The sequence below is a fragment of the Podarcis vaucheri genome (genome assembly GCF_965113315.1).
Source record: "Podarcis vaucheri genome assembly, chromosome: 2".
Classification (NCBI taxonomy): Eukaryota; Metazoa; Chordata; class Lepidosauria; order Squamata; family Lacertidae; genus Podarcis; species Podarcis vaucheri.
This window is the reverse complement of record NC_138760.1, coordinates 92,303,241-92,326,161: the sequence shown is the minus strand read 5'-3', so window position 1 is coordinate 92,326,161 and position 22,921 is coordinate 92,303,241. Positions and strand designations below refer to the sequence as shown.

General features: G+C 43.7%; 1 protein-coding gene across 5 annotated transcripts in view; it reads left to right on the top strand.

The window, feature by feature from the left end:
* The first annotated feature begins 4,665 nt into the window (after nt 1–4,665).
* The window catches only part of SLC41A3 (solute carrier family 41 member 3), a 40,702-nt gene continuing 22,446 nt past the window's right edge, over nt 4,666–22,921 (top strand). Inside the window, exons 1-3 of one of the 5 annotated variants that reach the window (XM_082213275.1) lie at nt 4,666–5,049; nt 10,010–10,324; nt 21,408–21,515. In XM_082213275.1, the coding sequence (XP_082069401.1) occupies nt 10,034–10,324; nt 21,408–21,515 (399 nt within the window). In that variant the 5' untranslated portion in view covers nt 4,666–5,049; nt 10,010–10,033. Of the gene's footprint in view, nt 5,050–7,738; nt 7,954–10,009; nt 10,325–15,465; nt 17,127–21,407; nt 21,516–22,921 lie in introns of those variants that run through there. The other 4 variants (XM_082213276.1, XM_082213279.1, XM_082213278.1 and 1 more) reach the window with 4 other exon arrangements.

The following is a 22,921-nucleotide window of genomic DNA, read 5'->3' as shown; positions in this document are numbered from 1 at the left end:
GAGGGAATGCAGTCCTTGTGTCGGAAAGGTTCCCCATCCCTGTTCAAGGACCTCTCGGAGGATGGACAAGTTCATTCTATAGGCTGGATGGTGCCTGCAAGTGGCCAAACTCATCTTTGTGTCCCACAGTGGAGTATCCCAGTTCTGGGGAGTTCATCCAGTCCCTGCAGATGAACAGTCACCATTAAGAAGTGACAACAGGAGCTGCTCGTATTTTATTAGCTAAAAAGTGGAAACCCCAAGAATTACCAACGATAGAAGAATGGCAGATGAAGATGATGGATTTTTCAGAGCAAGTTGACCTAACTGGAAGAGTCCACGACCAGACAGAGGAGGAGTACCAGGCAGAATGGAAAAAAATTAATGATTATTTAATTAAATATGTTAAGTTAAATTAGTTGGAAATAACTTGCAGATAACTAATTAGCTTAGGATTTTATATAAATTAAGTGATGAATCAATCTGTATAATTTCAAAATGAAAAGACTAAAAGATGTTAAAGCTAAAGGTAAATTTTATAAGAACTGTGATTTGGAAAACCGTTAAAATGGATTTGCATGGAAATTCAACCAAGGGGAAGCAAGGAAGTCATTTAACAATGTTAATAAGTATAATTTTTAATAAGATTATGATTTGTGTTTGTTTGTCTTGTTTGCTTATAATTTTGTGAAAATTAATTTTAAAAATTGGGGGGGGGGAGAGAAGTGACAACAGGAGGTGCACACTCCCCAAAATGTTTTGCGTTACCCATCATGTGGAAAATATCTTATCCATTACTTGTTTCCAGAATCAAGTTCCCAGGATCACAAACTGATCCCATGTGTGGGAGCTTTCATGTATTATAATGTCTACATGTTATTGTTGTTGTTAAGAAAACCCCAAACCAAATGGAGTCCGACTTGCTTGGTGCAGTTAAAAATTATAACCCTCCTCTCAGGACACTCACGGGTTCCTTCTATAGGCCTCTTGACTCCTCAGCGATTCACATAGTTTTACAAATTTTCTGCTCATGCAAGAAGGCATATGACGGTTAGCTCAATCAGGGCAAGGCCTCCCTGGTCTCAAAAAAAGCTGATGGGAAAAAGAGATACGTTTTCTTCAGTAAGATACCCGATTGCGCGTTAAGCCCTGTCCGCACAAAATGGAATCTGCTGCCTCTTGGATTCTTTCCTGTTCATGAAGGGGGATCCCTTACACTGCATTACGTGGGGAGAGGAAAACAGGATAAAGTGAGACTGATGGGTCCAGCGTGCTCTTCATCACCATGGAAAAGGTTGGCCAAGCAAAAGCACCCAATCTCCAAGTAATAGCATATTAGAGAAGAGCACAATTACGGCACACTGGATCAGCTCCTGATACCTGTAAACAAACAAACAAACAAACAATCAGCATGAAGTAGCACGTAGTTCTGATTAATGTGAACCTGCTCTGTCCCAGCTCTTGCTTGTTTTTTTTTTTTTTTTTGCAGGCCTTTAAAAAATAAAATAAAAAATACTGTAGTGTGCCCAAGAGCTGAAGGAATGTGTCTGTTTTGGTTTCTCTCGGTTTCTCATCTTTCTAAACTTAAATCCAGTTCTCCACATTTCAACATCAGATTGTGATTTTTTTTAAGTCCTCGTGAAAATTAATCAGCATTGTTGTGCAAATTTCTCCTAAATATGTACATACTTGTTTGCCATTCTGCCTAACATATACATCCTTGCAAAACAATGTTCCCTAATTTAATGTGTTTTTGTATACCTGTTTCCCTAAGACACAGATTTATATCCACACTATACAGTGTTATGTGCATTCGTGTGCGCATCAGTGGACTGGAGAACCACATTGCAAAATTCAGAGAAGTACAAATTTCAAAGAATGGCAGTGCTTTACTTTATGTAGTTTGGGGAGCTGCAAATTAGGTAAGGTCACTTTTAAATGCGAACCGAATCAAATCTGTCCCTCCCCACTGGTCTTTAGAGTGTCCGTATTGGCTGGCAGGTCTATGGGACTGAAGTCTCTGTGCACTAATGGGGCACCTCTACAGTTGTTTCACAGTGCTTACAATGAGCCACAGTACACACATCTTCACAGACACAGCACCCATCCTATTTATGAGCAGCTGTGCTGGCTCTTGGTAGGCAGATCCTTGACAGCTCAGAGATCAAAGAAACATGTGCCCCTCATTGTGGCAGTGATGTGACCAAGGGGCAACTGCAAGGGAACAGATGTATCTCTAGCATGGGAGATAGCTCTGTGGGAGGGCTGCAGAGGAGCATATGCAAGCAAAAGCGTCACTCAGTGAGAAAGAATACAAGGGTCTAGTTTCATGATGGCCAACATCTTTGGCCTTAATATGGAAGTTGGATGTAGTACATACACCACCAACTAGCCACAGGATCATCAGATTTTATTGTGAAAGGTGAATTTGGAAGCCCCTGCTCAAGAAAAGTATAGTTACAGGTAGGTAGCCATGATGGTCTGCTGTAGTCAAAACAAAATAAAAAAAATCCTTCCAATAGCACCTTAGAGAACAACTAAGTTTGTTATTGGTATGAGCTTTCGTGTGCATGCACACAATAACAAACTTAGTTGGTCTCTAAGGTGCTACTGGAAGGATTTTTTTTATTTTGTTTCAAGAAAAGTATGTATGGTATCATAGACAGCTGGCTGTTCAGCCCCTGCTTGCTTAAATACATTAAAAGAATGAGAGCTCATCACTTCTTGTGATGTTCCACTGTCAAAAAGCTCTATTAGGAAGTTTCTCCTAAAGTTAAGTCAAAAATTATTATTTTTTGCAATTTTCACCCTACGGTTCTAATCCTGCCTGCTGGAGCAACAGAGAGCACGTCTGCTCCATCTGCTAGGTGACAGCCCGTCAGATATGTGAAGGCAGCTTGACCTCATTTCCAGGGTAAACATTTGTAGTTCTTTCAACCGTTCCTCTTAGAACTTGATTTCCAAAGCCTCTCACCAACCTGGCCACCCTCCTCTGGACACATTTGATTGTCCACACTGTTCTTTACATGTGGTGCCAAGAGCTGGGCACATTACTCCAGATGTGGTCTAACTATCACTGGCATAAAAACCACATCTGCACTAAAGCATCAAAACACACCTCCTCCAAACCATCCACCTATTTGGCGTGAGCCAAATATTTTTCCAACACTTGTCAAAAATGAAAAGCATCCCTCTTTTTCATAATTTTTAAGGATGCCCACACTGTTTTTTAACCTGTTCATTTGCCTTGGTCTCTCTTGTCGCTCTCAATTGTCGTCTCACCTTCCTAACCTTGACTGGTTATGTAATGTTGCAATGTTATTCTGTTGACTACATGTTCCTTGATTAGCTGAGATCACCCACAGCCTTAATTTAATCAGAGCTGAGACCTCTGATTAATCCAATCTGAGGCCATAGTATTTCAGACCAAAGTATTATAAACAACCAAAAGCTTCCGGCCGGCCAATGTGATAACAGGATGCTTGACCAGATGAGTCACTGTTCTGATCCACTGTTCTGATCCAGCAGCCTGCTATTTTGTTCTTATGTTCAATTTTGTCGCTTCATTCCTGTGCCTGCATGCATATGCACTGCACATTTGGCACACTGTACACGCCAGCTAATTTGTCATTGTGACAGTAACATAAATATCAAAACAGTACACAAATTGTTTCTATGAAACCAGATTGTGAAAGAGCAACCTTATTCATCTGTGGTAGCATGTTTATGAAAACTGTTGTTGGCGCCTTGGAAATGAAGTAAATATTTTGTATGAGACTGGGATGGAACAGTTAAATAATTTTAGATGCTGGGTGTTAATTTGTCTTACTTCAAATGGTATCGTGGAGGGACCCACTCTTTAAATGATCATATGGGGCCCTGGACTTCTGCCCCAAAGTTTGACCTTGAATACATCGCTGAGCCTGAGCTAGGCCTTATCTGCTCCATACATTTAAAGCAGCATCATACCACTTTAAACACCCATGGCTTCCACCAAAGAATTATTGGATGTGTAGTTTGTTACAGGTGCTGAGAGCTGTAAAGAGAGACTCTCCCTCAATGGAGGTCTTCAAGCAGAGGCTGGGCAGCCATCTTTTGGGAATGTTCTAGCTCTGGAGCTCCTCTGCCACAGCAGGTTGAACTGGATGACAGGAGTGGCTGGTCCCTATTGGGCAGAAGGCTGGGAGGCCAACAGTAGGTAGAGCCAGAGCCAGAGCCGGACAGAGCCAACAAATTCTAGTTTTGTTCCCATCCGCCTCCCTGCCAAATTCTACAGGGGTAAAACTGAGGCCAAGGAGGAGGTTGACAAGCAGTGCCACCCCCTGCATGGATCAGAAGGCAGCAATGTGGGGACTGGATAAGAGCAGGCTAGAGTCCTAAAAGAATAGCCACCACTGCTACTCACCTGCAAGGCCATCTCCAACCCTTATGATTTTATGACTAATAACGCATCATTGTTAAACTGAGGAGGCATCAAATTAGTGATGTACTTGCACAGTCAGCTATAGGTTTCAAGTTTGCCCCCCCCCCGCACATTTCTCAAGGCACTTCTCATTTGCTTTTTGAAGCTCAGTTGAAAACTGATAGCGTAAGTCATAACAAGTCTAAAAGCATCTTGGCGAGGCCACTATTTTTAACAAAGCCAACACGTTCCTCTCTTCCATCTAAGCCTGCTCTCATAATAACTCACGTAAGCAAGGTGGAGCAACACACAACCACTGTGGTCCAGCGATTCCTCTGATGGAAAACTAAAGCTTTCCTTGCCGCAGATCACGCAGCAGGGAGCACCACTTGTGAAGATGCAAAGACACACAATTTTGCAAAGCGAGCTGAAATTTAAGCCTGGCTGGTTTCAAAACGACACCCTGAAACGATGCACAGCTCTGGGACACAGCAGCTGCAGGGTTCAGTTACTGCCACTTGCAAAATCTTGCAACTCTTTTGTAGCTGTGGAGTTGAAGCCTTAGCCTTACAGGACCATGTGAAGCACCTTTTCTGGAATTAAGAAGCGTCTTGCCTAACCACCTTATTTCCTGTGGAACAGGCAGTTGTTCCAGCTGTGACCTGGAGGTAAGGGTTCTAAATCCTGAAAACTTTAAAGAACATAAAGAGCATGGTTCCAATCAATTTAACATGAGAATGGCTGACAGAATGTTCCTTTTTCTTAACTGTTGTGATTACTAATTTTAATGCCAAACAGGCAATAATAAGGGGATAAGTATATGCACTTCCTTCTAATCGAAGGAGATACAAATGAGTTAGTATCGGATAGATCAATCATTTCCCTTTCTTGTGCAAACGATGCATGCGTTTACTGGTTGGAAATAAAAATGGTGGCTTGTAGCCACTCATGACTGCTGGGCTCCAATGCAGAGTGGGGCACTTAGGGCTATTTCCCAAATGCCCCTTTGAACTTAGGAACTGGCCTGCTTTTTTGCTGTGTCATCTTTAATAAGCGTTTGTGTGTTTTAAATTCTATGAAATAAAACAGCAGCAAAAAAGTTGATTCTATGATGCTGGGGTGACAATGTTTGCTGACTCTCTGCCTTGGAAGGGAAGAACTACAATTAATTAAAAGAGCAACAGAGAAAGCAGGACACACACAAACTGCTGTAGAAAATAAATGGGCCACCAGGCAATACCTAGTATTTATAATGGCTCATTAAAAACAAAAGTTACAGGACAGCACACGTTATTAATGAAGTGGGAATCAAGTGTGTGGTCAAATACTTTTTAAAAAAATAAATAAATCCACCTATCCTTTCAGACTTTCCTCTTGGTACATTTCCTTTCTTGTCTTTCTTTTTAATAAAGAAGCCTTGAGTTTAAACCTTGTGCTAGCACATATGGAACACAATGTTAATGATGCAGAAGAGACCATTTTTCACTGTTTCAGACTTTTACATCCATTACTCTCCTGTTTATTAAGCCCATGAGGTTCACAGTACAGAATTTATTTGCAAATCCCACTCTCCTACAACTTTTAAGCCAAAGGCATTAGGAAATAAATGGACAAAAGAAAAGAAAAGAAAAATAGGAAAGGTTATTGTTTCAAAAATCTGTATATCATTTCAGCAAAGACAAACCACAAGCCAATGCTGCTGTCAGGATTTTAAAAAAAATAATATTTATTTAATTTTCCTTTGCAGAACATACATTTGCTATGTGAGCAATAAATCTTGTATCTGGCAGATCGTTCTGTGTGGGCTACCAACCAGTATTTCAAAATCTCAATGTATTGTAAATGTAGCTCCCAACTGTGTGCTATGCAATTTAGCTGAAACACACAAATACCATGGATTTGCCCAGAAGTACCTGTAAACATCTGAGGTGGTGTTCTGCGAACAAAGGCAAATCATTTGGGGAAATTTCTTCGCAAATCTAATTTATTTTGCTTTATAAAGATGCATTTGTAGAACAGCACCTCAGATAAATGATTAAGGTGGTGTACAGGGGGAAAGCAGGTGCAATAAAGCACCATAAACCATAAAACAATGCAAAATAATTATTTAAAATGACTATCTCTTCTTGAAAAAGCCTGTTGGCATTAAAATATATCCAAGAGAGACCTGGAAGATAGCAGCGAGGATGCCTGAATCTCTGCTGGACAAGCATTCCACAGCATGGTCTGGTAGGATAGCAAAGATGTCACTCGCTGTTGCTAATCTGCCCCTATTGGCAGTTTAGTGGCTGCATTCTGCACTAGCTAGTGCAAGTAGACAGGGCCCAAGGACAGCCCTGCACAGAACACATTCCAGTGATCCAGTCTTAAGGCTAGCAATGCATGGACTAGAGTGGTCAGGCTGTCCAGATACAGCTGTAGCAGTGGCACCAGATGAAACTGGTAAAAGACACTCCTTTCAATAGCTCTGAGGTGGGTGCAAGCTCATATTACGAAGGCCGTTGCAGGGCACAAATAAGCTGTTTTCTCAGCATCAATGCTGAAACACATGCTGAAATGCGTAATTCCCCTACAAGTCACAACAGGTGGTGCTGTGGTCTAAACCAATGAACCTCTTGGGCTTGCCGATCAGGTCAGCGGTTCGAATCCCCGTGACAGGGCGAGCTCCCGTTGCTCTGTCTTAGCTCCTGCCAACCTAGCAGTTTGAAAGCACACCTGTGCAAGTAGATAGATAGGTACTGCTGTGGCGGGAAGGTAAACAGCATTTGCCTGAACTCTGGCTTCCGTCACGGTGTTCTGTTGCGCCAGAAGCAGTTTAGTCATGCTGGCCACATGATCCCAGAAAGCTGTCTGTGGACAAATGCTGGCAAAGTGGAGATGAGCACCGCACCCCATAGTCGCCTTTGATTGGACTTAACCATCCAGGGGTCCTTTACCTTTTTTTACATGTCCATTGACTGGCAGCGCCCACCATTTCTACTTGTCGTTCCCCAGCTGGACGCTGGCGTTCTCAGAGCCTCTCTGCCCTGCAGTAACGTCCCCTTGAGCATGTGCAGAGTGCTCCAAGCACTTAACCCGACCCCCCCTCCCCGAAATAAGCCTCCCCAGACAACCCTGGAAACCGACCCCCCCCCCCTCTTGTAAAACACACCAGCATATAAAACCCGCTGCGCTGCAAGCAGAGGTGCGTTGGCAACCACGGCTGGCGGCTTCAGCCCAGGGCGAGAGTCCAGAGGCGGTATGTGCTGAAGGGGCGGCCCTCTCCGCCCGTGGCCGCGCGCCCTTCCGAGCAGGCCCGCCCCTCGCCTTCGCTGCGCGGGCTTTCCGCTTCCCCCTTTCGCGGGCCGCTTCCTTTTCCGCCGCGGAGCCGCCTGGCCAAAGCTCCGCTGCCAACTGCTGCCTCCCAGCGGAGCGAGCGATGCCCGGGGCCGCGCGCTAGGAAGCCCTGGGCCCGCTCCAGGTGAGGGTGGAGCGGCGCGCCCTGCTTCGCATGCGCTCCCGATGCGCGCGATGCCCCTGTCGGGTCCCAGGGGGCGATAGACTCCGGCGGGGAAGGACAAAGGCGGCCGCCGGTAAGTTGCTGGCGAGGGGCGTGACTCTCCGCGCCTTATATGGAGGGGCGGCGGAGGGAGCGTTGCGTTATAGACCTTTGCATTCTCGCATCTTTTCAACACACACACACCCTTAAATAAAAAATAAAATCGTAGTGAGTGAGTTGGCATCCGTTTGTCTCGGGGAAACAAATGCTTACCAAATCGTAGGATTTGGAGTGGTGTTCCCTCGCCCCCAAGGCATTATAATCTAGTGTTTTCTGTGATCCAAGCTTTTTGTCGCTGGGGAAACTGAGGCTGGCTAGCGACTTGCTCCAGAAGAGGAAAGTCCTGCTGTATTAACATGATAGATGTGGATCTGTGACGCTCTTGCGCCCAGGGCAGAGTTCAGCATTGGCCTCTGGCTCACCTGGGGTCCACCACTGTCAGTTGAAGGTGCAGGAATGGCATTAATGTTACTTGGTTTTGGTCACAAAAGCACCCCCGTTGGTGTGTCCAGCAGCAGAAATAACACCAGAGCGCTTTATTTATTAGGGTTGTCAGAGATTCTGTAAGGTAAGGTATACATCCTGTACTTCAGAACGCTTACGTTCCACAGGAATTTGTTTGCTTTGAAAATTTATTCCACACCTAGCTTTCAAAAAGAAACTCAATTTGGATAATGGGTCCCAGCAGCAGTTCCTGTTAAGATCAAAATGTTAACACCAGAAACTTAAACAATAATACAGATTCCAAATCAGCCCAGCAAAATTAAAACATTGGGTATAAACCATCTGAAGGAGAAACCATCAGCCTTTTCAAACAATGGTGCTTAATGGATCCCCCCAGTTCTCAAGAGTCCCACTGAGAACTTAAGTGTAGAAATAATATTGCAAAAATGCTGTGTGTGTACCATCCCCTCACGTTTTCATGGGCATGTCAGCAGGCAAGCCAACAAAAAACTGTCGGTGGCCCTTTAATTGGACTGAGTATGACATGCCACTAGGTAAGGGTTGCACCCCTCCTGTGATGCCCCTCCTTTGATTTCTCACTTCTGGCATTAATACCAGGAGAGTGTGGAGACCAGGAGCTGCCATAACCAACAACTGGGTTTTCTCTAATGCTCTGGGCAGGAGGAAGTGAAGATAAGGTGGCTATATGGAAGAGAGGAAAAACAGCAGGAACTGTGACTGGACCAGAGTAGCCAGCTACTGTACTGGGAGAAATGTTATCAAAGCTGTCTCCTTAAACCACAAACGAATGCCCTTAGATAAATAGGGGAGCTATCCTAATGGAGAGAAGGCATATGGAGCAACATGTTTTTGCATCTACTTTGCTGTGCCAGCTCCGTGGATTGGGCCCTTTTCTAGGAGCCGGACCAGCTTTGGATCCAGTGGGCCCATCCCTGCCCTCCACTCCTGAAATGCATCATTTGGGGGCCTTACACTAGCTGCCGCTGGTGAGACCACTACTGCTAGTAGCAGGCGCTGTGCTTTCAGCAGGTGCCTCCACAGCAGCAGAGCCCATTGGAGGGACATCTCTGCCAAATCCTAACCCACACTAGCACCATGGATTGCGGATTAGGATAGTTCTGTAAGTGAATTGCATCTGGTTGATAAGTAGGTGTTTCACGCCCAAGGGGCAACACGTGAATTGATTCTCACAGACGTGCTCGTTTCTCTGGTGTTAGCCAGTTATGGAACTGGTTTAGAGATCAGCTTACAAACCAGGGTTCCTGGATATCTGCAGGCTATGCATTTTATTTAATTAGTACACTTATATGCTTCCTTGGGGGGGGGGGAGTTCTGTGCAGCTTCCAGGTCTCCCATTCAGGCAGTGTCCCATCCAGCCAATGAGCAGACTGAGAGAGCTACATTATGTACCCTGAGTCCATTCTCTAAAGGCCACCTGTGCACAAAGTTGGGTGAATTTGGTGAAATGTGTTGCCTTCCTTTGGATACACGGAGAAATGAAAGAGTGCCAACTGACTCTTCTTCTCAAAGGCATCGTGGAATGGCTCCCTCTTATTGCCTTTGTCTCTTTCTCTCTCGTTCCTTTTTCTCTCTGGTCTGGTCTCCATCTCACCCTTGCCCGAAAGGACTCCTGAACTGGAAGAGCCAACATGAAAGGTGAAGAAACTCGGCAGCGGAGAAAGGAAGGCAGGACTCGCAATGGAGAGCGGTCCAGGCACAAAGCAAAGGGCAAGGGTAAACACAAAGAGAGCAAACTTGGCAGCCAAGGGACAGAGGATGGCTCTTTGCTGCTGCCTCAGAAGCAGCCTGCTGAAGCAAAAGTGGCAATGGCAAAGCTTCAGGAGGAGTCTGCCATCGTGATTGGCCTGCAGGTGCTCCTGCCCTACATGATGGCGGGCATGGGCATGGTCCTTGCGGGGATGGTCTTGGATTACGTTCAGGTAGGAAGAACAGAAAGTTCTGTGCATTTGCTTCTTTGTGTTCTGTGACTAGAGGACAGGATCTGTGATGTTTCTCTGCTAGCTGTCAACAGCCCAGGGCAGTTAAAACCCAAGATCTCATATTGTTTTGGGAAGCTAATTCACACCCACCTTGTTGTCCATAATTGCAGAATCCCTTTGCCTGTATTTCCTTCAAGACTAAGGCTGAATTTCTGCAAACACTTTATATGGGAAGTTATGTAAGTCCTGCAAGTCTGTTGAACTTAGTAAATATGCATGGAGTAGGGGTGTACTGGTATTTTTCTTGAGTGCCTAAGTTCCTTAGTTGATTCAAGAATTAGAACACTGTGTCACTGTGTCCCTTCCTGGCCTAGGGCTGTTTAGAGATGACTTCCGTATATAACATCTACAGATTCTGCTGTTCTCTATTCCGATCTCTGCTAGCTGCTAATGTTACGTATTTATTGCTTTAATCTTGCTTTGTGTACTGTCTTAAGTGCAATAGCTGTAGATAATGTCTGAAATAAATAGTCTTAAACACAAACCTTTATTTATTTATTTCATTATTTTAAAAATTTATACACTGCTTGATTGTAAACAACAACAAAGCGTTTTGCAAAAGGATGAAACAATAAAATCAAGAAAAAAATTACAGTCCTAAACTCAGAGGTTTGTCCTACTGCTATCAATTAGGTGTGTCTACACTGGATTACAGTCTTAAACAAACAAGGGTTTAAAAGTACTAAATCAAGTGTTGATTTTTTTTTATTACTATAGACAGGTGACTCAACCCTCTGCTTTATTTTTATATTAACGTTTTCTGTATTTTCCATAAGTTAAAACTAGAATTTGAATAAGTACTTCCTAATGGGTGCTTTTTTAAGGACTGCAATCCTTTTCTCTCACTGCCTGATTTATTTAACTAGCAAGGCAGCAGGTCATGCTGCCCCTTATCTATCAGATAGGAGGATTACACTGAGACAAGGGGGGGGGCAGGGGGGCAGAGAACCTTTCCTGCATGTCCTGCCCACTTTAACAGAGCTGAAGTTAATATTTCTCCTGGATATTTAGCAAATCACTTAGGTCCCATAAGGTTAGAGGTCCCACCTATTTCCAATTGACACTGTGTTCCAGAACTCATTTTATTGTACTAGGTAATAAAGGACATACTGCACACGCTATTAAGAATCCCTGTATAAACAGACACCATATTATTGTTTTTAATATGTACCCTTTTAAGACGGTTAAATCACTACAGTCAAACCTCGGCTGTCGAACGTAATCCGTTCTGGAAGCCCTTTTGGCTTCCGAAATGTTTGACAACCGTGGCGCAGATTCTGATTGGTTGCAGGAGCTTCCGACACTGTCCAGCTTTTGAAAAACATTCAAAAACCCGAGCATTCACTTCCAGGTTTTCAGTGTCCGGGAGCCAAAACGTTCCAAAATGGAGGCGTTCGGTAGCCAAGGTTTGACTGTATTAATTATTTTTATTCATTTTTATTGGATTTTAATAGCAACAGTGCAAACAAATAAAAAAATCTAGATTCACTGTTCAAAGGAAGGACATGTTATCCTCATCCAATAAAGAGAATCGTGACACTGGGAATGGGGATCCTCTGGCCCAATCCAGCTCACCAGGCCTCACAATCTGGCCCCCAGGCCATGTCCCTGAAGAGAAGAAAGGGTCTAGTTTTCATCCCCATTGTGGCATGGCTCTAAACCCAGGACACACAGCTTTCCATTGAGGTAATGCCTGAAAAAGGTTCTCTATGTCTGTTCTGTTGTATAGCCATTGCGTCTATCAAGGTCCTCTTGATTTAGCTGTGGGGAAGTTCAGTCAACTTTGCCTATCTCTCTTTTACTTCCTAATTGACAATAACTGTGAAGTGCTTTGGAAGTCTAGAATCATAGAATCGTAGAGTTGGATCCTGTGTAGCCCAGCCCCCTGGAATACAGGAATCTCAGCTAAAGCATCCATGACAGATGGCCATCCAACCTCTGCTTAAAAACCTCCAAGGAAAGAGAGTCCACCACCTCCCGAGGGAGACTGTTCCACAATGTGCAGCAGAAGTGCAGTAGAAATGCCACATGTTGGATTTTTACCGACGTTTATGCTCTTAAATATGTTGTTGAAGTCACTTGGGTGCCTTTCTGCATAACAAGCAACTAACGAGGTCAACAGATAATTATTAATATAAAAAATGAGTATCAGAGACCAAGAACTAGATCTGTTTGTCTAGTTGGCTAGCTATCTTTGTCTAGTTATGTTTGTCTAGTTAACTAGCTATCTTTGTTTGAAAGCACTTAATCCTTGACTGGCTGACTTGGATTGTTATTTTGGTTTTGATAGCATTTCTTATTTATTTGTGTTGTGTGTAGGTGTCTTGTTTATCTCTTTAGTGCTTCGAGGTGCTGGGCACCATACGGGAGTCTTATAATGAAAAGAAAACTCCTGTTCCCAAGTGTGCACAGATACGTAAGCTTATTTATTTCTGTGCTGGCAGATGCATTCCTCTTGGCTGGAGACACCTTAACTGTGTAATAAAGGAAGAAAGAAATTGTACACTCTCAGGTCTCCTGAGCTAACTGGCGCTTTCTGAATATTGATTTGTTGCCTGTAGGCTTTTTTATGGTGCTTGCTTAATAATGGACGGAGATGGAGAGCAATAAACTCATTCACCCAAGACTGTTGAACCTTACTGAAGGCCATACTTGCTACTGCATCCCAGTAGGAACTGGAACTGCTCCCTGTGCCATGGAATTGCTGTGTGTGAGAGGGAAAGCAGCAGAGAGAGCAGGTGGTGGGAAATGGCAGAGATCGAACTGAACGCCATTTTGGAGCCCCATCACCTCTGTGGGAAATGGGCTACAAGAAGTCCCTGCTCTTTTAACTCTCAGGGTTGTAAGATTTAGCATGAAGGATGGGGGAAATGGGTTGATAAAGTAAATGAGTGGCAGTGAGGTTTGGGAGCTAGAGTCACCACCCTGCCATTTTGGAGATGTTTCTATAACATGGCCTGCCTTTAATATGTTTTCATGTATGTGTATTTTGTACATACAGCAAGGCAAGTGGCTACTAAGGAGAAGGGCTGGCTTTGGTGGCCCCTTCCCCTCACAAAAGGCTTGCCTGGTGTCCATTTTATGGTGCCTAAAAGCTATTCCCCCCCACCACCTTTTTAAAAAAAGTTGTTTTAAATAAGCCTCTCACACCATTTCGTAGAGTTGGGGTTTGAGAGAAAGACACTCTCTCTCTCTCTCTCTCTCTCTCTCTCTCTGTGTGTGTGTGTGTGTGTGTGTGTTTTAATCTAATTGTTTTACTCTGTTTCCACTAGAAAGATTTTTTTCATTGTTTTCTAAGTACAGTCGTACCTCGGAAGTTGTACGGAATCCATTCTGGAAGTCCATTTGACTTCCAAAACATTTGGAAACCAAAGCGTGGCTTCCAGTCGGAAGCCGCAAAAGCCCCGTCAGACGTTCGACTTCCAAAAATACTTCGCAAACCAAAGATAGTTACTTCTGTTACTTCTGAAGTTTAAAGACTATTTGCAAAAACATTGTAAAATGTTGGAATGTTAAAATGTTGAAAGGCTAAAATGATGCAAGATATAAAGACAATGTGGCATTAGTGATATAAGTAAAAGGAGTACGTAACAAATGTCTCAAAAGACAAGGGCGGAAAAATTAGAGTACACTGTGTCAAATGTAATCAAAAGGATATAAAGGGAAAAATTGGAGACACAATGGGTCGAAATGTATAATATAGATTAAGATCTGAAAGAGGGTAAGATATTGCTGAATATGAGTGTGTAAAAAGGAACACAGAAAAGGGAGATGTGAGGAAGTCAGGAAGAAGGGTTACGAAAACAACAAGTAAAAATTTGGATTTTTATGTCTTTTTTATGTCTTGTTTCTATGTTTTTGTTTCCCCCCCTCTCTTTTTGTTTCTTACCTTTTATATGTTTTTATTGTATTTATCTGTTTTGCTTTGAGTGTGTTGTTTCTTTTTTGGTTTGATTGGAAGGATGATTTTTTGTTTAAAATCTCAATAAATATTCTTTAAAAAACACACACACAAAGATAGTTACTTCTGGGTTTGCGGCATTCAGGAGCCAAAACCTTTGAGAACTAAGCTGTTTGTAAACCAAGGTATGCCTGTATTGCGTACTGTATTTGCTGTGTTTGCTGGTGGGCAGCCATATTTAATCAGGGAATCTCGTTCTGACCCTGTCCGTTGGCCAGAGAGACCTAAGGACAGTGTGTACCCCCTGCCTCCCAGAAAGAAAACATTATGTCAAGGGGGAGACCAGTGTGAACCTCCAACCCACCCAGCAGTCAGCTGGAGGAGAAGCAGCTCTGGGGAGCTTGCTTTCCACCCCCTCCCTTCCAGAGAGAATACTCGGCTCAAACTGCCAGTTGTTTTCAGACTCTGAAGGAAAACAGCGTGATTAAGGGGATCTGGGTGTGGGTAGCAGGTGTGAAGGGGAATCTGCAGTACCCCTCCATGCTGCCATTTCTGGAAGGGAACAAGGGACGTGAATATTGTTTTTCTGAAAGTGATGCTGTTCCATAGGAACAGGAAGCCTAAAGAGGTTTTATTTCCTCTTCCTGTGCAGCAAGGTAATGTCTAAGGACCATTCAGCTGATACTAGATGCAGATGCGTTAGGTTTAAGCCAGGCACGTGTCTAACTGAGTAGATGCCTATTCCCCGTGGCAGATATTATCACCAAAACCTTAAAAAAAAAACAAAAAACCATCCAGCTTGTGTCAGAAAGGCTTCCTTATTCGGTCCTCATGATCAACCCACTTTTAGTAATCAGAGTGAAATCTGCGGGGGTGCTTGCAGAGATAAAGTGGGCGTTAGCGTTGTGTAGCACCATTTGAATGAAAGGCTGCTTTGCGAGGATCTGTGGTACCGAAAAGTGGCACAGAACAGAACAAAAAATAAATAACAGAACAGAAAAAAATCAGGTAAGTTTGTTACCTGAAACGTCTAGTCCTCCAAATGCCTGCAAAACTTCCATTAAAAGAAAACATGACCCTCCACATCTTTAATTTGGGGGAGCTATCGCTTTTTAGAAAATTATTTAAACATTCAGATTTCTATCCATTTTTTATTATATCCCTTTTGATCCAAAACTAGACTCAAGGTGGCGCTGAATGGACAAAAACTACACCACAAACTATTTGCCATCCAATTAATGACAGCCCCCCCCCCCCCGGTCTCACTTGTAATCAAGAATGTGTACTGAGATTTTCTTCTTAAAGAATTGATCAAAGGGGATGACAACATATCTCAGACAGAAACTTCCCACATCTAAATTCCCACACAGTTGACAAAATTTGAACCACCTGGGCCAGAACTCTCCCTTCCATGAAGGGGTTGGACTGATAGAGCCCCACTGATCATTTTTACACTAGTGTGTGCCATATACCCTTTCTCTCAAGCCACCACGGACTGTGTCACTTTTTCTTCTTCTTTCGTCTTCTTTTCTTTTTTAAGCTATGCATAACAGTGCCTTGCAGACTTTTAGGACAGGAAGTAAAAACAAACAAACAAACCACATAGAACCAACCCCCCTGGAAACTTTTCCACTGACTAACAAGACTAAAGAACTACCTTAAATAAAACTTGTGCACAGACTCTTATCACAGGCCTTTGCATAGTAGCTGAAGGCTGAAGTGATGACAGCAGATAAGGGTGTTAGCCTTTGAAGCTCATTGGTTTTTGCTGTGGAATTTTTTTTCTTCTTCTGAAAGCCAGTCTTTTAGAGACAAGCAACCACATATTTCCTGAACTTTTACACCCTTAGCAAAGCTTGGGGAAACAGAGAAGAAAAGGGAGCAGAGGGACAAGAGTGCCTTTCCACTCGGTACATCTCCTAAGCTATTCCTCTTGACCTCTTCAGTGGGACCAGCCTCCTATCCCTGATGACCTTTCTTCACCTTGAGGAAACAAGAGGGAAAACAAGAGAAAACTGAAGAGTTCATTACCCTCCGCCTCCTTGACTCGGGACAGCAAGCAAGTATAGTTCAGTGTCAACACATGATGAGCTGGAAGCAGTTGTGACCGTTTCAACAGCCCAGGATTACATTTTCAACCATCGTATTTGTAACTTGAGGAGAAAGGACACCAGTGACTGAAATATTCAAGAGGGATCTGTGCACAGTCTGTTACGCTTCATGCTGATGGAACTCGGTGCCATAGCTTAAGCCGGTCTTTCTGGTTTCCATCCAGGTTGCTGAAGTCACCGAAGAAGTGGTTTTGTATGTATTTATCCGTAAACATCTTAACAATCAAATTCCTTCCTCTGGATTCTGTTTCCTTTCTGGAGTATAATGTAAAGAAGGAGCTGCCTTGAAGCATTAATGAAAGCTGCATTTATCTAAGACAAATGGAATTTAGAAAGTAGCCTTGTGGTTCTTTGGTGGAAGAGAGAAGGCTTCAAACAGAAGACACGTGGTGGCAGAACCCTGACTTAAAAAGTGCCTTAGTCTCTGGAATGTACAACTGAAAGTGAGGACCACCTCCATATCCTGGATTTCCTCCAGCCCACCTGCTTCTTGAGTATGCGTTAATGGCGCTCAGTCATGGTGGTCACGCAGCTGAAATTGGAGCTGTGCTTCCATGGGAAAAAACTCAGAGGTTTCACCTGCAGGTACATCAGATCAGTCAGTGGATTCCTTCCAGAAACATCGTTCACCATAGCATCACAGATTTTTGTGCCATTCATCCTTTCAGGTTTCGGCCTGTTATTTGCTGGATTGTTGATCGATACTATTCAAGTATGTATGGGCTTTCAAGTACGTTAGTAACACCATTGGTAAATGTTGCCTGGGTGACTTTGAGCATCACTTTTTAAATTGTGGGTACCTAGGAGCTATGAGTAGTGTTGTGTGCTTCCTTGTCTGTGGGGAAAGCACCTTCCATGGGCATGCTAGGGTCACAAAGAGGTATTTCAGAGGAAAGCTCTTGTTCATTTTCAAGGCACATGACTGTATCTGTCCGGGAGCACAGCTACTAGGATGAGTTGTATAATACTAACGAGAGAGGGGCCAACAGGGAATCCTGGGGAGCATATAAATGTTTGGGAAATCCCTCTCTAGGCAAGCTTCAGACTACTGAACTCTGAAGTTCAGTGCTAGGTGAACAGGATGCTGCTCATTTTGCTCTGAACCTGAGTGGTACAGCATAGGGGAGGGGATCATTTTCACTTCTCCTTTCCACATAGTGGAATTTGACTGGGGGTGCAACCCTTGACCCTTATTTCATTCCTACTGTGAGTGCCTCAGACAGACCAATTCCATCTCTCTTCCCCTCCCTCTCCCTCTCTCTTTCAACTGACACTCGTTTGAACTCAACATTCCATGATACCTGTCCTCCTTGGTCTGTTTTTGTGGGAGGATGTGGTGACCTTTTTCTGTTTGTAATTCCCAAATTAATGTTTTTCTTCAATATCCGGGAAGTCGGCTGAGTATGCAACAACTCTTGCCTTGTCTGTGGGTGGTTCATTTCACTGTTCCATTGAGTCCCATGGCCGTCCCTCATGCGTGTGACTTTGCTTACACCAGGAGAGAGCCATTTGCAGCTTAACCCTGTGCACAAGTCTTTGGGGATAAGCCCCGCATGCTGTTGATAGAATCATGCTGTTGATCTTTGTAACATGTGTCACTATTATATTATATTAGCCCAAATTCATTCATCCTCTCTCTCTCCCCTCCTTTCCTCTCCCTGTCATTTTTGATCCTGGTAGAAATGTCACCAGTACTCTTGCTGCCTCCCCTGAGCATCAGCTGATATACGGGGGGGGGGGAGAGAGAGACGGCCAGTTCATGCACGACATATAAGGAATGGAAATCAAACATGCACCATTAGATCTCTGGCAGCACTGACCTTGCCCCTTTTCCTGCCATGTTTTTCTTTGTCACCCTCAGGGACAAATTGCACACGATGCTTAATGAGTAGCATGATTGATTACAGGTGGAGTGAGGGAAATTCCTACCATAAATGCAGTTTATGGTATGGAGAGACTTATTTCTTTATTCTCCAGCCACAAGTGGTACAGATGTTCTGCCTTCCCCATTTGGCCAGAAGCCTGGGAGGAAGGGCATTCCCACCAGTGCCATTTGACACCCCCCCCACACACACACCTATCCCTGCAGTTATTGTTCTGATTGTGATTGGGGAGAGAAAGAGTCATGATGCCGATAATTTAATTAACGAAACTCCGGGATATAGCTGTATGCTACACATAAGGCGTCATTTTGAACACTTAGAATCAGATGCCACAAAGACAATATTGCACTGTTGAGCTCCATGTTAATGGATAGCCGTGTCATGTAGGATTTTCAGCCATATGGACCACATAATGTAAGAGCTCAGCTGACTGTACTGGATACAGACGATAAGGACAGATCCCAACCTCGTCATAACTGAGCAGAAAGTAATAAAATCATTAACTGACACTACTCACTCTGTGTACACTGTCTACTTTGTAAAAGAGCAGCCTCTGTGCAGCACCGCTTTATGAGCTCAGCAGTGTCATGAGGAAAGCAAAATTAAGAGGTGCAGACAAGGGAGGAATGAGTAACTCTTGGCTCCAGTTTGAGATGAATGCAGAGGTCACCAAGCCAGTCTATACCCTTGATGGAGCTATTGTAATTTCAGAATACTTACATTCATTTTTGAGGGTTTCTTGTAATTTGCGCTGAAGGTTGGATTTGATGTAATAAAAACAAAAACAAAAAACCCTTAAGGCTGTGAGTCACACATCATGATTCACGGAAGAATAACCGTATTCTAAAGGGGAAAGGGAAGGAATTAGAAATTGGGGGTTATTTGATTTCTCTGTTACTGCCTGTAATTGAACTACAGGTGTTGTCTTTTTAACGTGCACCTACAGGTGTTGTCTTTTTAACGTGCACATGCCTCCATGTTTAGGCTGCTTTTGTTGTCACCAAAGTGTTTGCTGTTGGGTCTACACAATCAAGTCTGGAAGATTAGCAGGCTAATTTCCAGAGTTACTTTTCTCATCTAATCAATTTTTTTTTGATCCCATATACCATGGTCCAAGATGTTAAAGCTACTAATCACTACTAATGCAACTTACACTGTATCTTTTCCTCCTGTGCGTCTTTCTTTCATATTGCACAGCTTTGTAACGACACTTTGATCCTCAGTCTCTCTCCTCCCCCCCCCCATTCTGTTCCTTTCTGCATTTCTGGTACAGTGGGACCTCGGGTTAAGAACTAAATTAGTTCTGGAGGTCTGTTCTTAACCTGAAACTGTTCTTAACCTGAGGTACCACTTTAGCTAATGGGGCCTCCCGCTGCCACCGCACAATTTCTGTTCTCATCCTGAAACAAAGTTCTTAAACTGAGGTACTATTTCTGAAGTGTCTGTAACCTGAAGCTTCTGTAACCCGAGGTACCACAGTACTCATGTAAATGCATAGCTTAGTAGTTGGAACCCATAGTAATCAATCCATATCTAATGATGCTTGGCAAGTTTTGGATTGCCTGTCCTTGCAGAAGAATGGTAGGTAGAGTCATTGCACCATCTGCTCTCTCAAAGTCCTGAAGATTAGGGTTGTTTATTACTAGTTCAGGGGAGTATCTTCAGCAGCAGAACATCATACATCCCATTTTTTTTCCTGATATGGAACTCTTCAGAAGCTACTGGCCTAGATGACTCAGGGAGGCTTTTGCTGCACTCTTGGCGAGCATCCTTCAATAGGCTGAGGAGAAGAGTGAGGGCTTGTTCCGTTGGAGAGGAGTGAAAGAGGAGGAAGATCTATGATCAGGGGCTGGGGAGAATCGAGGGAGAAGGGTGGGTTACAGGAAGGGAAATTTGGTGGGGAGGTAAGTAGGTAGGTGGTAGATTGAGGGGAGGAATGTAGGCAATTTGGGAGGAGATAGATAAATTTGCATGGAGAAGGTAGCTGCTGAGGAAAGGAAGGAATGGAGTAGCTGCAAAGAGCAAGAGATAAGCAAAAGACTGGAAGGGTAGAAAATACCCTTCTTCCTTTGCTGCTGCTCCAGCCTCCTGCAATTCCTTGCAGGCAGGTTCCTACTTGTTAATCTATAATTCAAGCTCTCCTTTGTTCAAACTTATCTTTTCATCTAACAGCACCTTCTTTGGGTCACATTCCTCCAAGGGCCATTTTCTAGCTCCTTATATACAACTGCTTTTAGCAATGAACTGCTTCTTTTTCTTTTTCTTCTTCTTCACCTCATTCCTTTTTCAAGGCCCACTGAGCCTCTGTGGTAATTTCCAGCTGATTCTGCAGACCTTCACTGGTCTTTGTCATTAGGTTTACCAGCTGGTATTGAATACCAATGTGTGGCTCTATTCTCACTTGAACTGTCTCCTGCCATGGCCCACCATGTTGTCTCTCCTGTTCCCACACCCTGGAATGAAGGCATATGGACACACATGTCATTAATGGAGAACCTCTGCCCCTTTAGAAGTTGGACTACAACAGTCAGGGATAGTCAGGGAGAGTAATATATACAATCAGACCTTTGGTTCATTGAACCCAGGGCTTTCTGCTCTGACTGACCGGCAAAAGATCCAGGAACAAAAAGTTGAGGTAATGGTTGCTCCTTAGAGCAAGTGAAGGAACCTGCCACCCTTAATGACTTTGTCTAAACGATCTCGTCACAAAATGTTCTGGGAAGGAGGAGTAAGTGATTCATTGGCATTATCCAAAAGTTCCCATGACAGAAACATAACATTATTCCATGATGAAGAGCTCTAAATGACTACTAATCTTGCATATCCCTATGCCAACAAGCAAGTGGTCACATAAAAGAAGTGGCCTCAATTTTTGTTATATATATTGTTTATGGTGGCTGATAATACTAGTTTGTTTCACTACTTTTTTGGGCGGGGAGAAGAGAATCATTTAGTCCTTTGGCAAGCAATTTCAAAGATTTCATTGCCTGGAGATCTCTCTTAGCTAGTGTTGCATCACCATGCTGCCAAGTACAATGTGTGGAAATTGTGCATCCGTGTTTGTGACTCAAGAAGACTGTGGTTGGTATAGTGGTGGATTAACATCCTCTCCTCTCCCTTTCTCTCAGCACTGGCCTGTGTTCAAGACTATCACAGAAATATTTATCCTGATTCCAGCCCTTGTCGGATTGAAGGGCAACCTTGAAATGACCTTGGCATCTAGACTTTCTACTGCTGTAAGTGTCAACTTTGGTGTTGTTTTACTTTTTAATATGCAGAGATGTGTTCATGACTTTTATTTCACAAGGACAGTTTGGAGGTGTAATCAAAGAAGTTTCCTTAGCTGCCCATCCATGAAAATCAATTGCCCATGGTGTTGCTACAGGGTATCCCAGGGACCTGAGCTCCAGAACTTTAACGCTCCAGATCTTTGGATCCCCTGCCTGTTACTCTCCTTTTTAATTTTTTAAACTTTGCTTACAGGGTACTTCTAACTGGCTGATTAAATCTGATTAAAAGGAAGGATGGATTTGCTGCAGCTAACACCAACATGCTGTGTGCCTCTTATACCAGAAACAATTAAAAGAAGCCACCTTATATTTATTCATTGCATTCATCCATTTAGCTCAGTATTGTCTACACGAGGGGTAGGGAACCTTTTTTTCAGCCTGAGGTCCACATTTTTGTGGCCAGTCTTTTGGAGGCAGATGGTCAACGGTGGACATGGCTAAGAGAAAATTGGCCTCCCCACCCCCCGCACATGCACACAGACACACATATTACCACAGAACAAAGCAGGGGCATGGATATTGTCAGGAGAAAAAGATGCCGTAGTCTCCCTGCCCCACCTCCTTGCTCAGCAGTGGCAAAGCGTGGGCTGCACCTTTGAGAAAGTGCTGCTTTGAGGTACTTCAGCAGTATTGAGGCAGCAGCCCATAGTGAAGATCGATTCCCTTGCCTGTTGGGAAAGGCAATAGATGATGGAGGTGGAGACTCCCAACAGAGCAACCTCCCCTTCTCCTTTCAAGGTGCTGCAGCCACTTTTCTCTATGTTCATGATGGAACTGCTGCTTCCAGGTCACTGGTGCGACCAAGAAACAAGGCAGGAGCAGACTTAATTCTCAATGTAAACCAATCAGCTGAGCAATGAGGAAAAGGCAGCCTGGCTTTCTAGGGCTTAGTGGGCCCTGTTTCACATGTGAAACAGATAATCCCAAAAAATTGTGTCGGATAGGGAGATTGGCCATGATAAAAATGAATACTATTGCCTAGTCAGTGGCAACCTGTTGTTCCACGCACACACAAGCCAACTATTAAATATTGTTGTTGTTGTTTAGTCATTTAGTCGTTTAGTCGTGTCCAACTCTTTGTGACGCCATGGACCAGAGCACGCCAGGCACTCCTGTCTTCCACTGCCTCCTGCAGTTTGGTCAAACTCATGTTCGTAGCTTCGAGAACACTGTCCAACCATCTCGTCCTCTGTTGTCCCCTTCTCCTTGTGCCCTCAATCTTTCCCAACATGAGGGTCTTTTCCAGGGAGTCTTCTCTTCTCATGAGGTGGCCAAAGTATTGGAGCCTCAGCTTCAGGATCTGTTCTTCCAGTGAGCACTCAGGGCTGATTTCCTTCAGAATGGATAGGTTT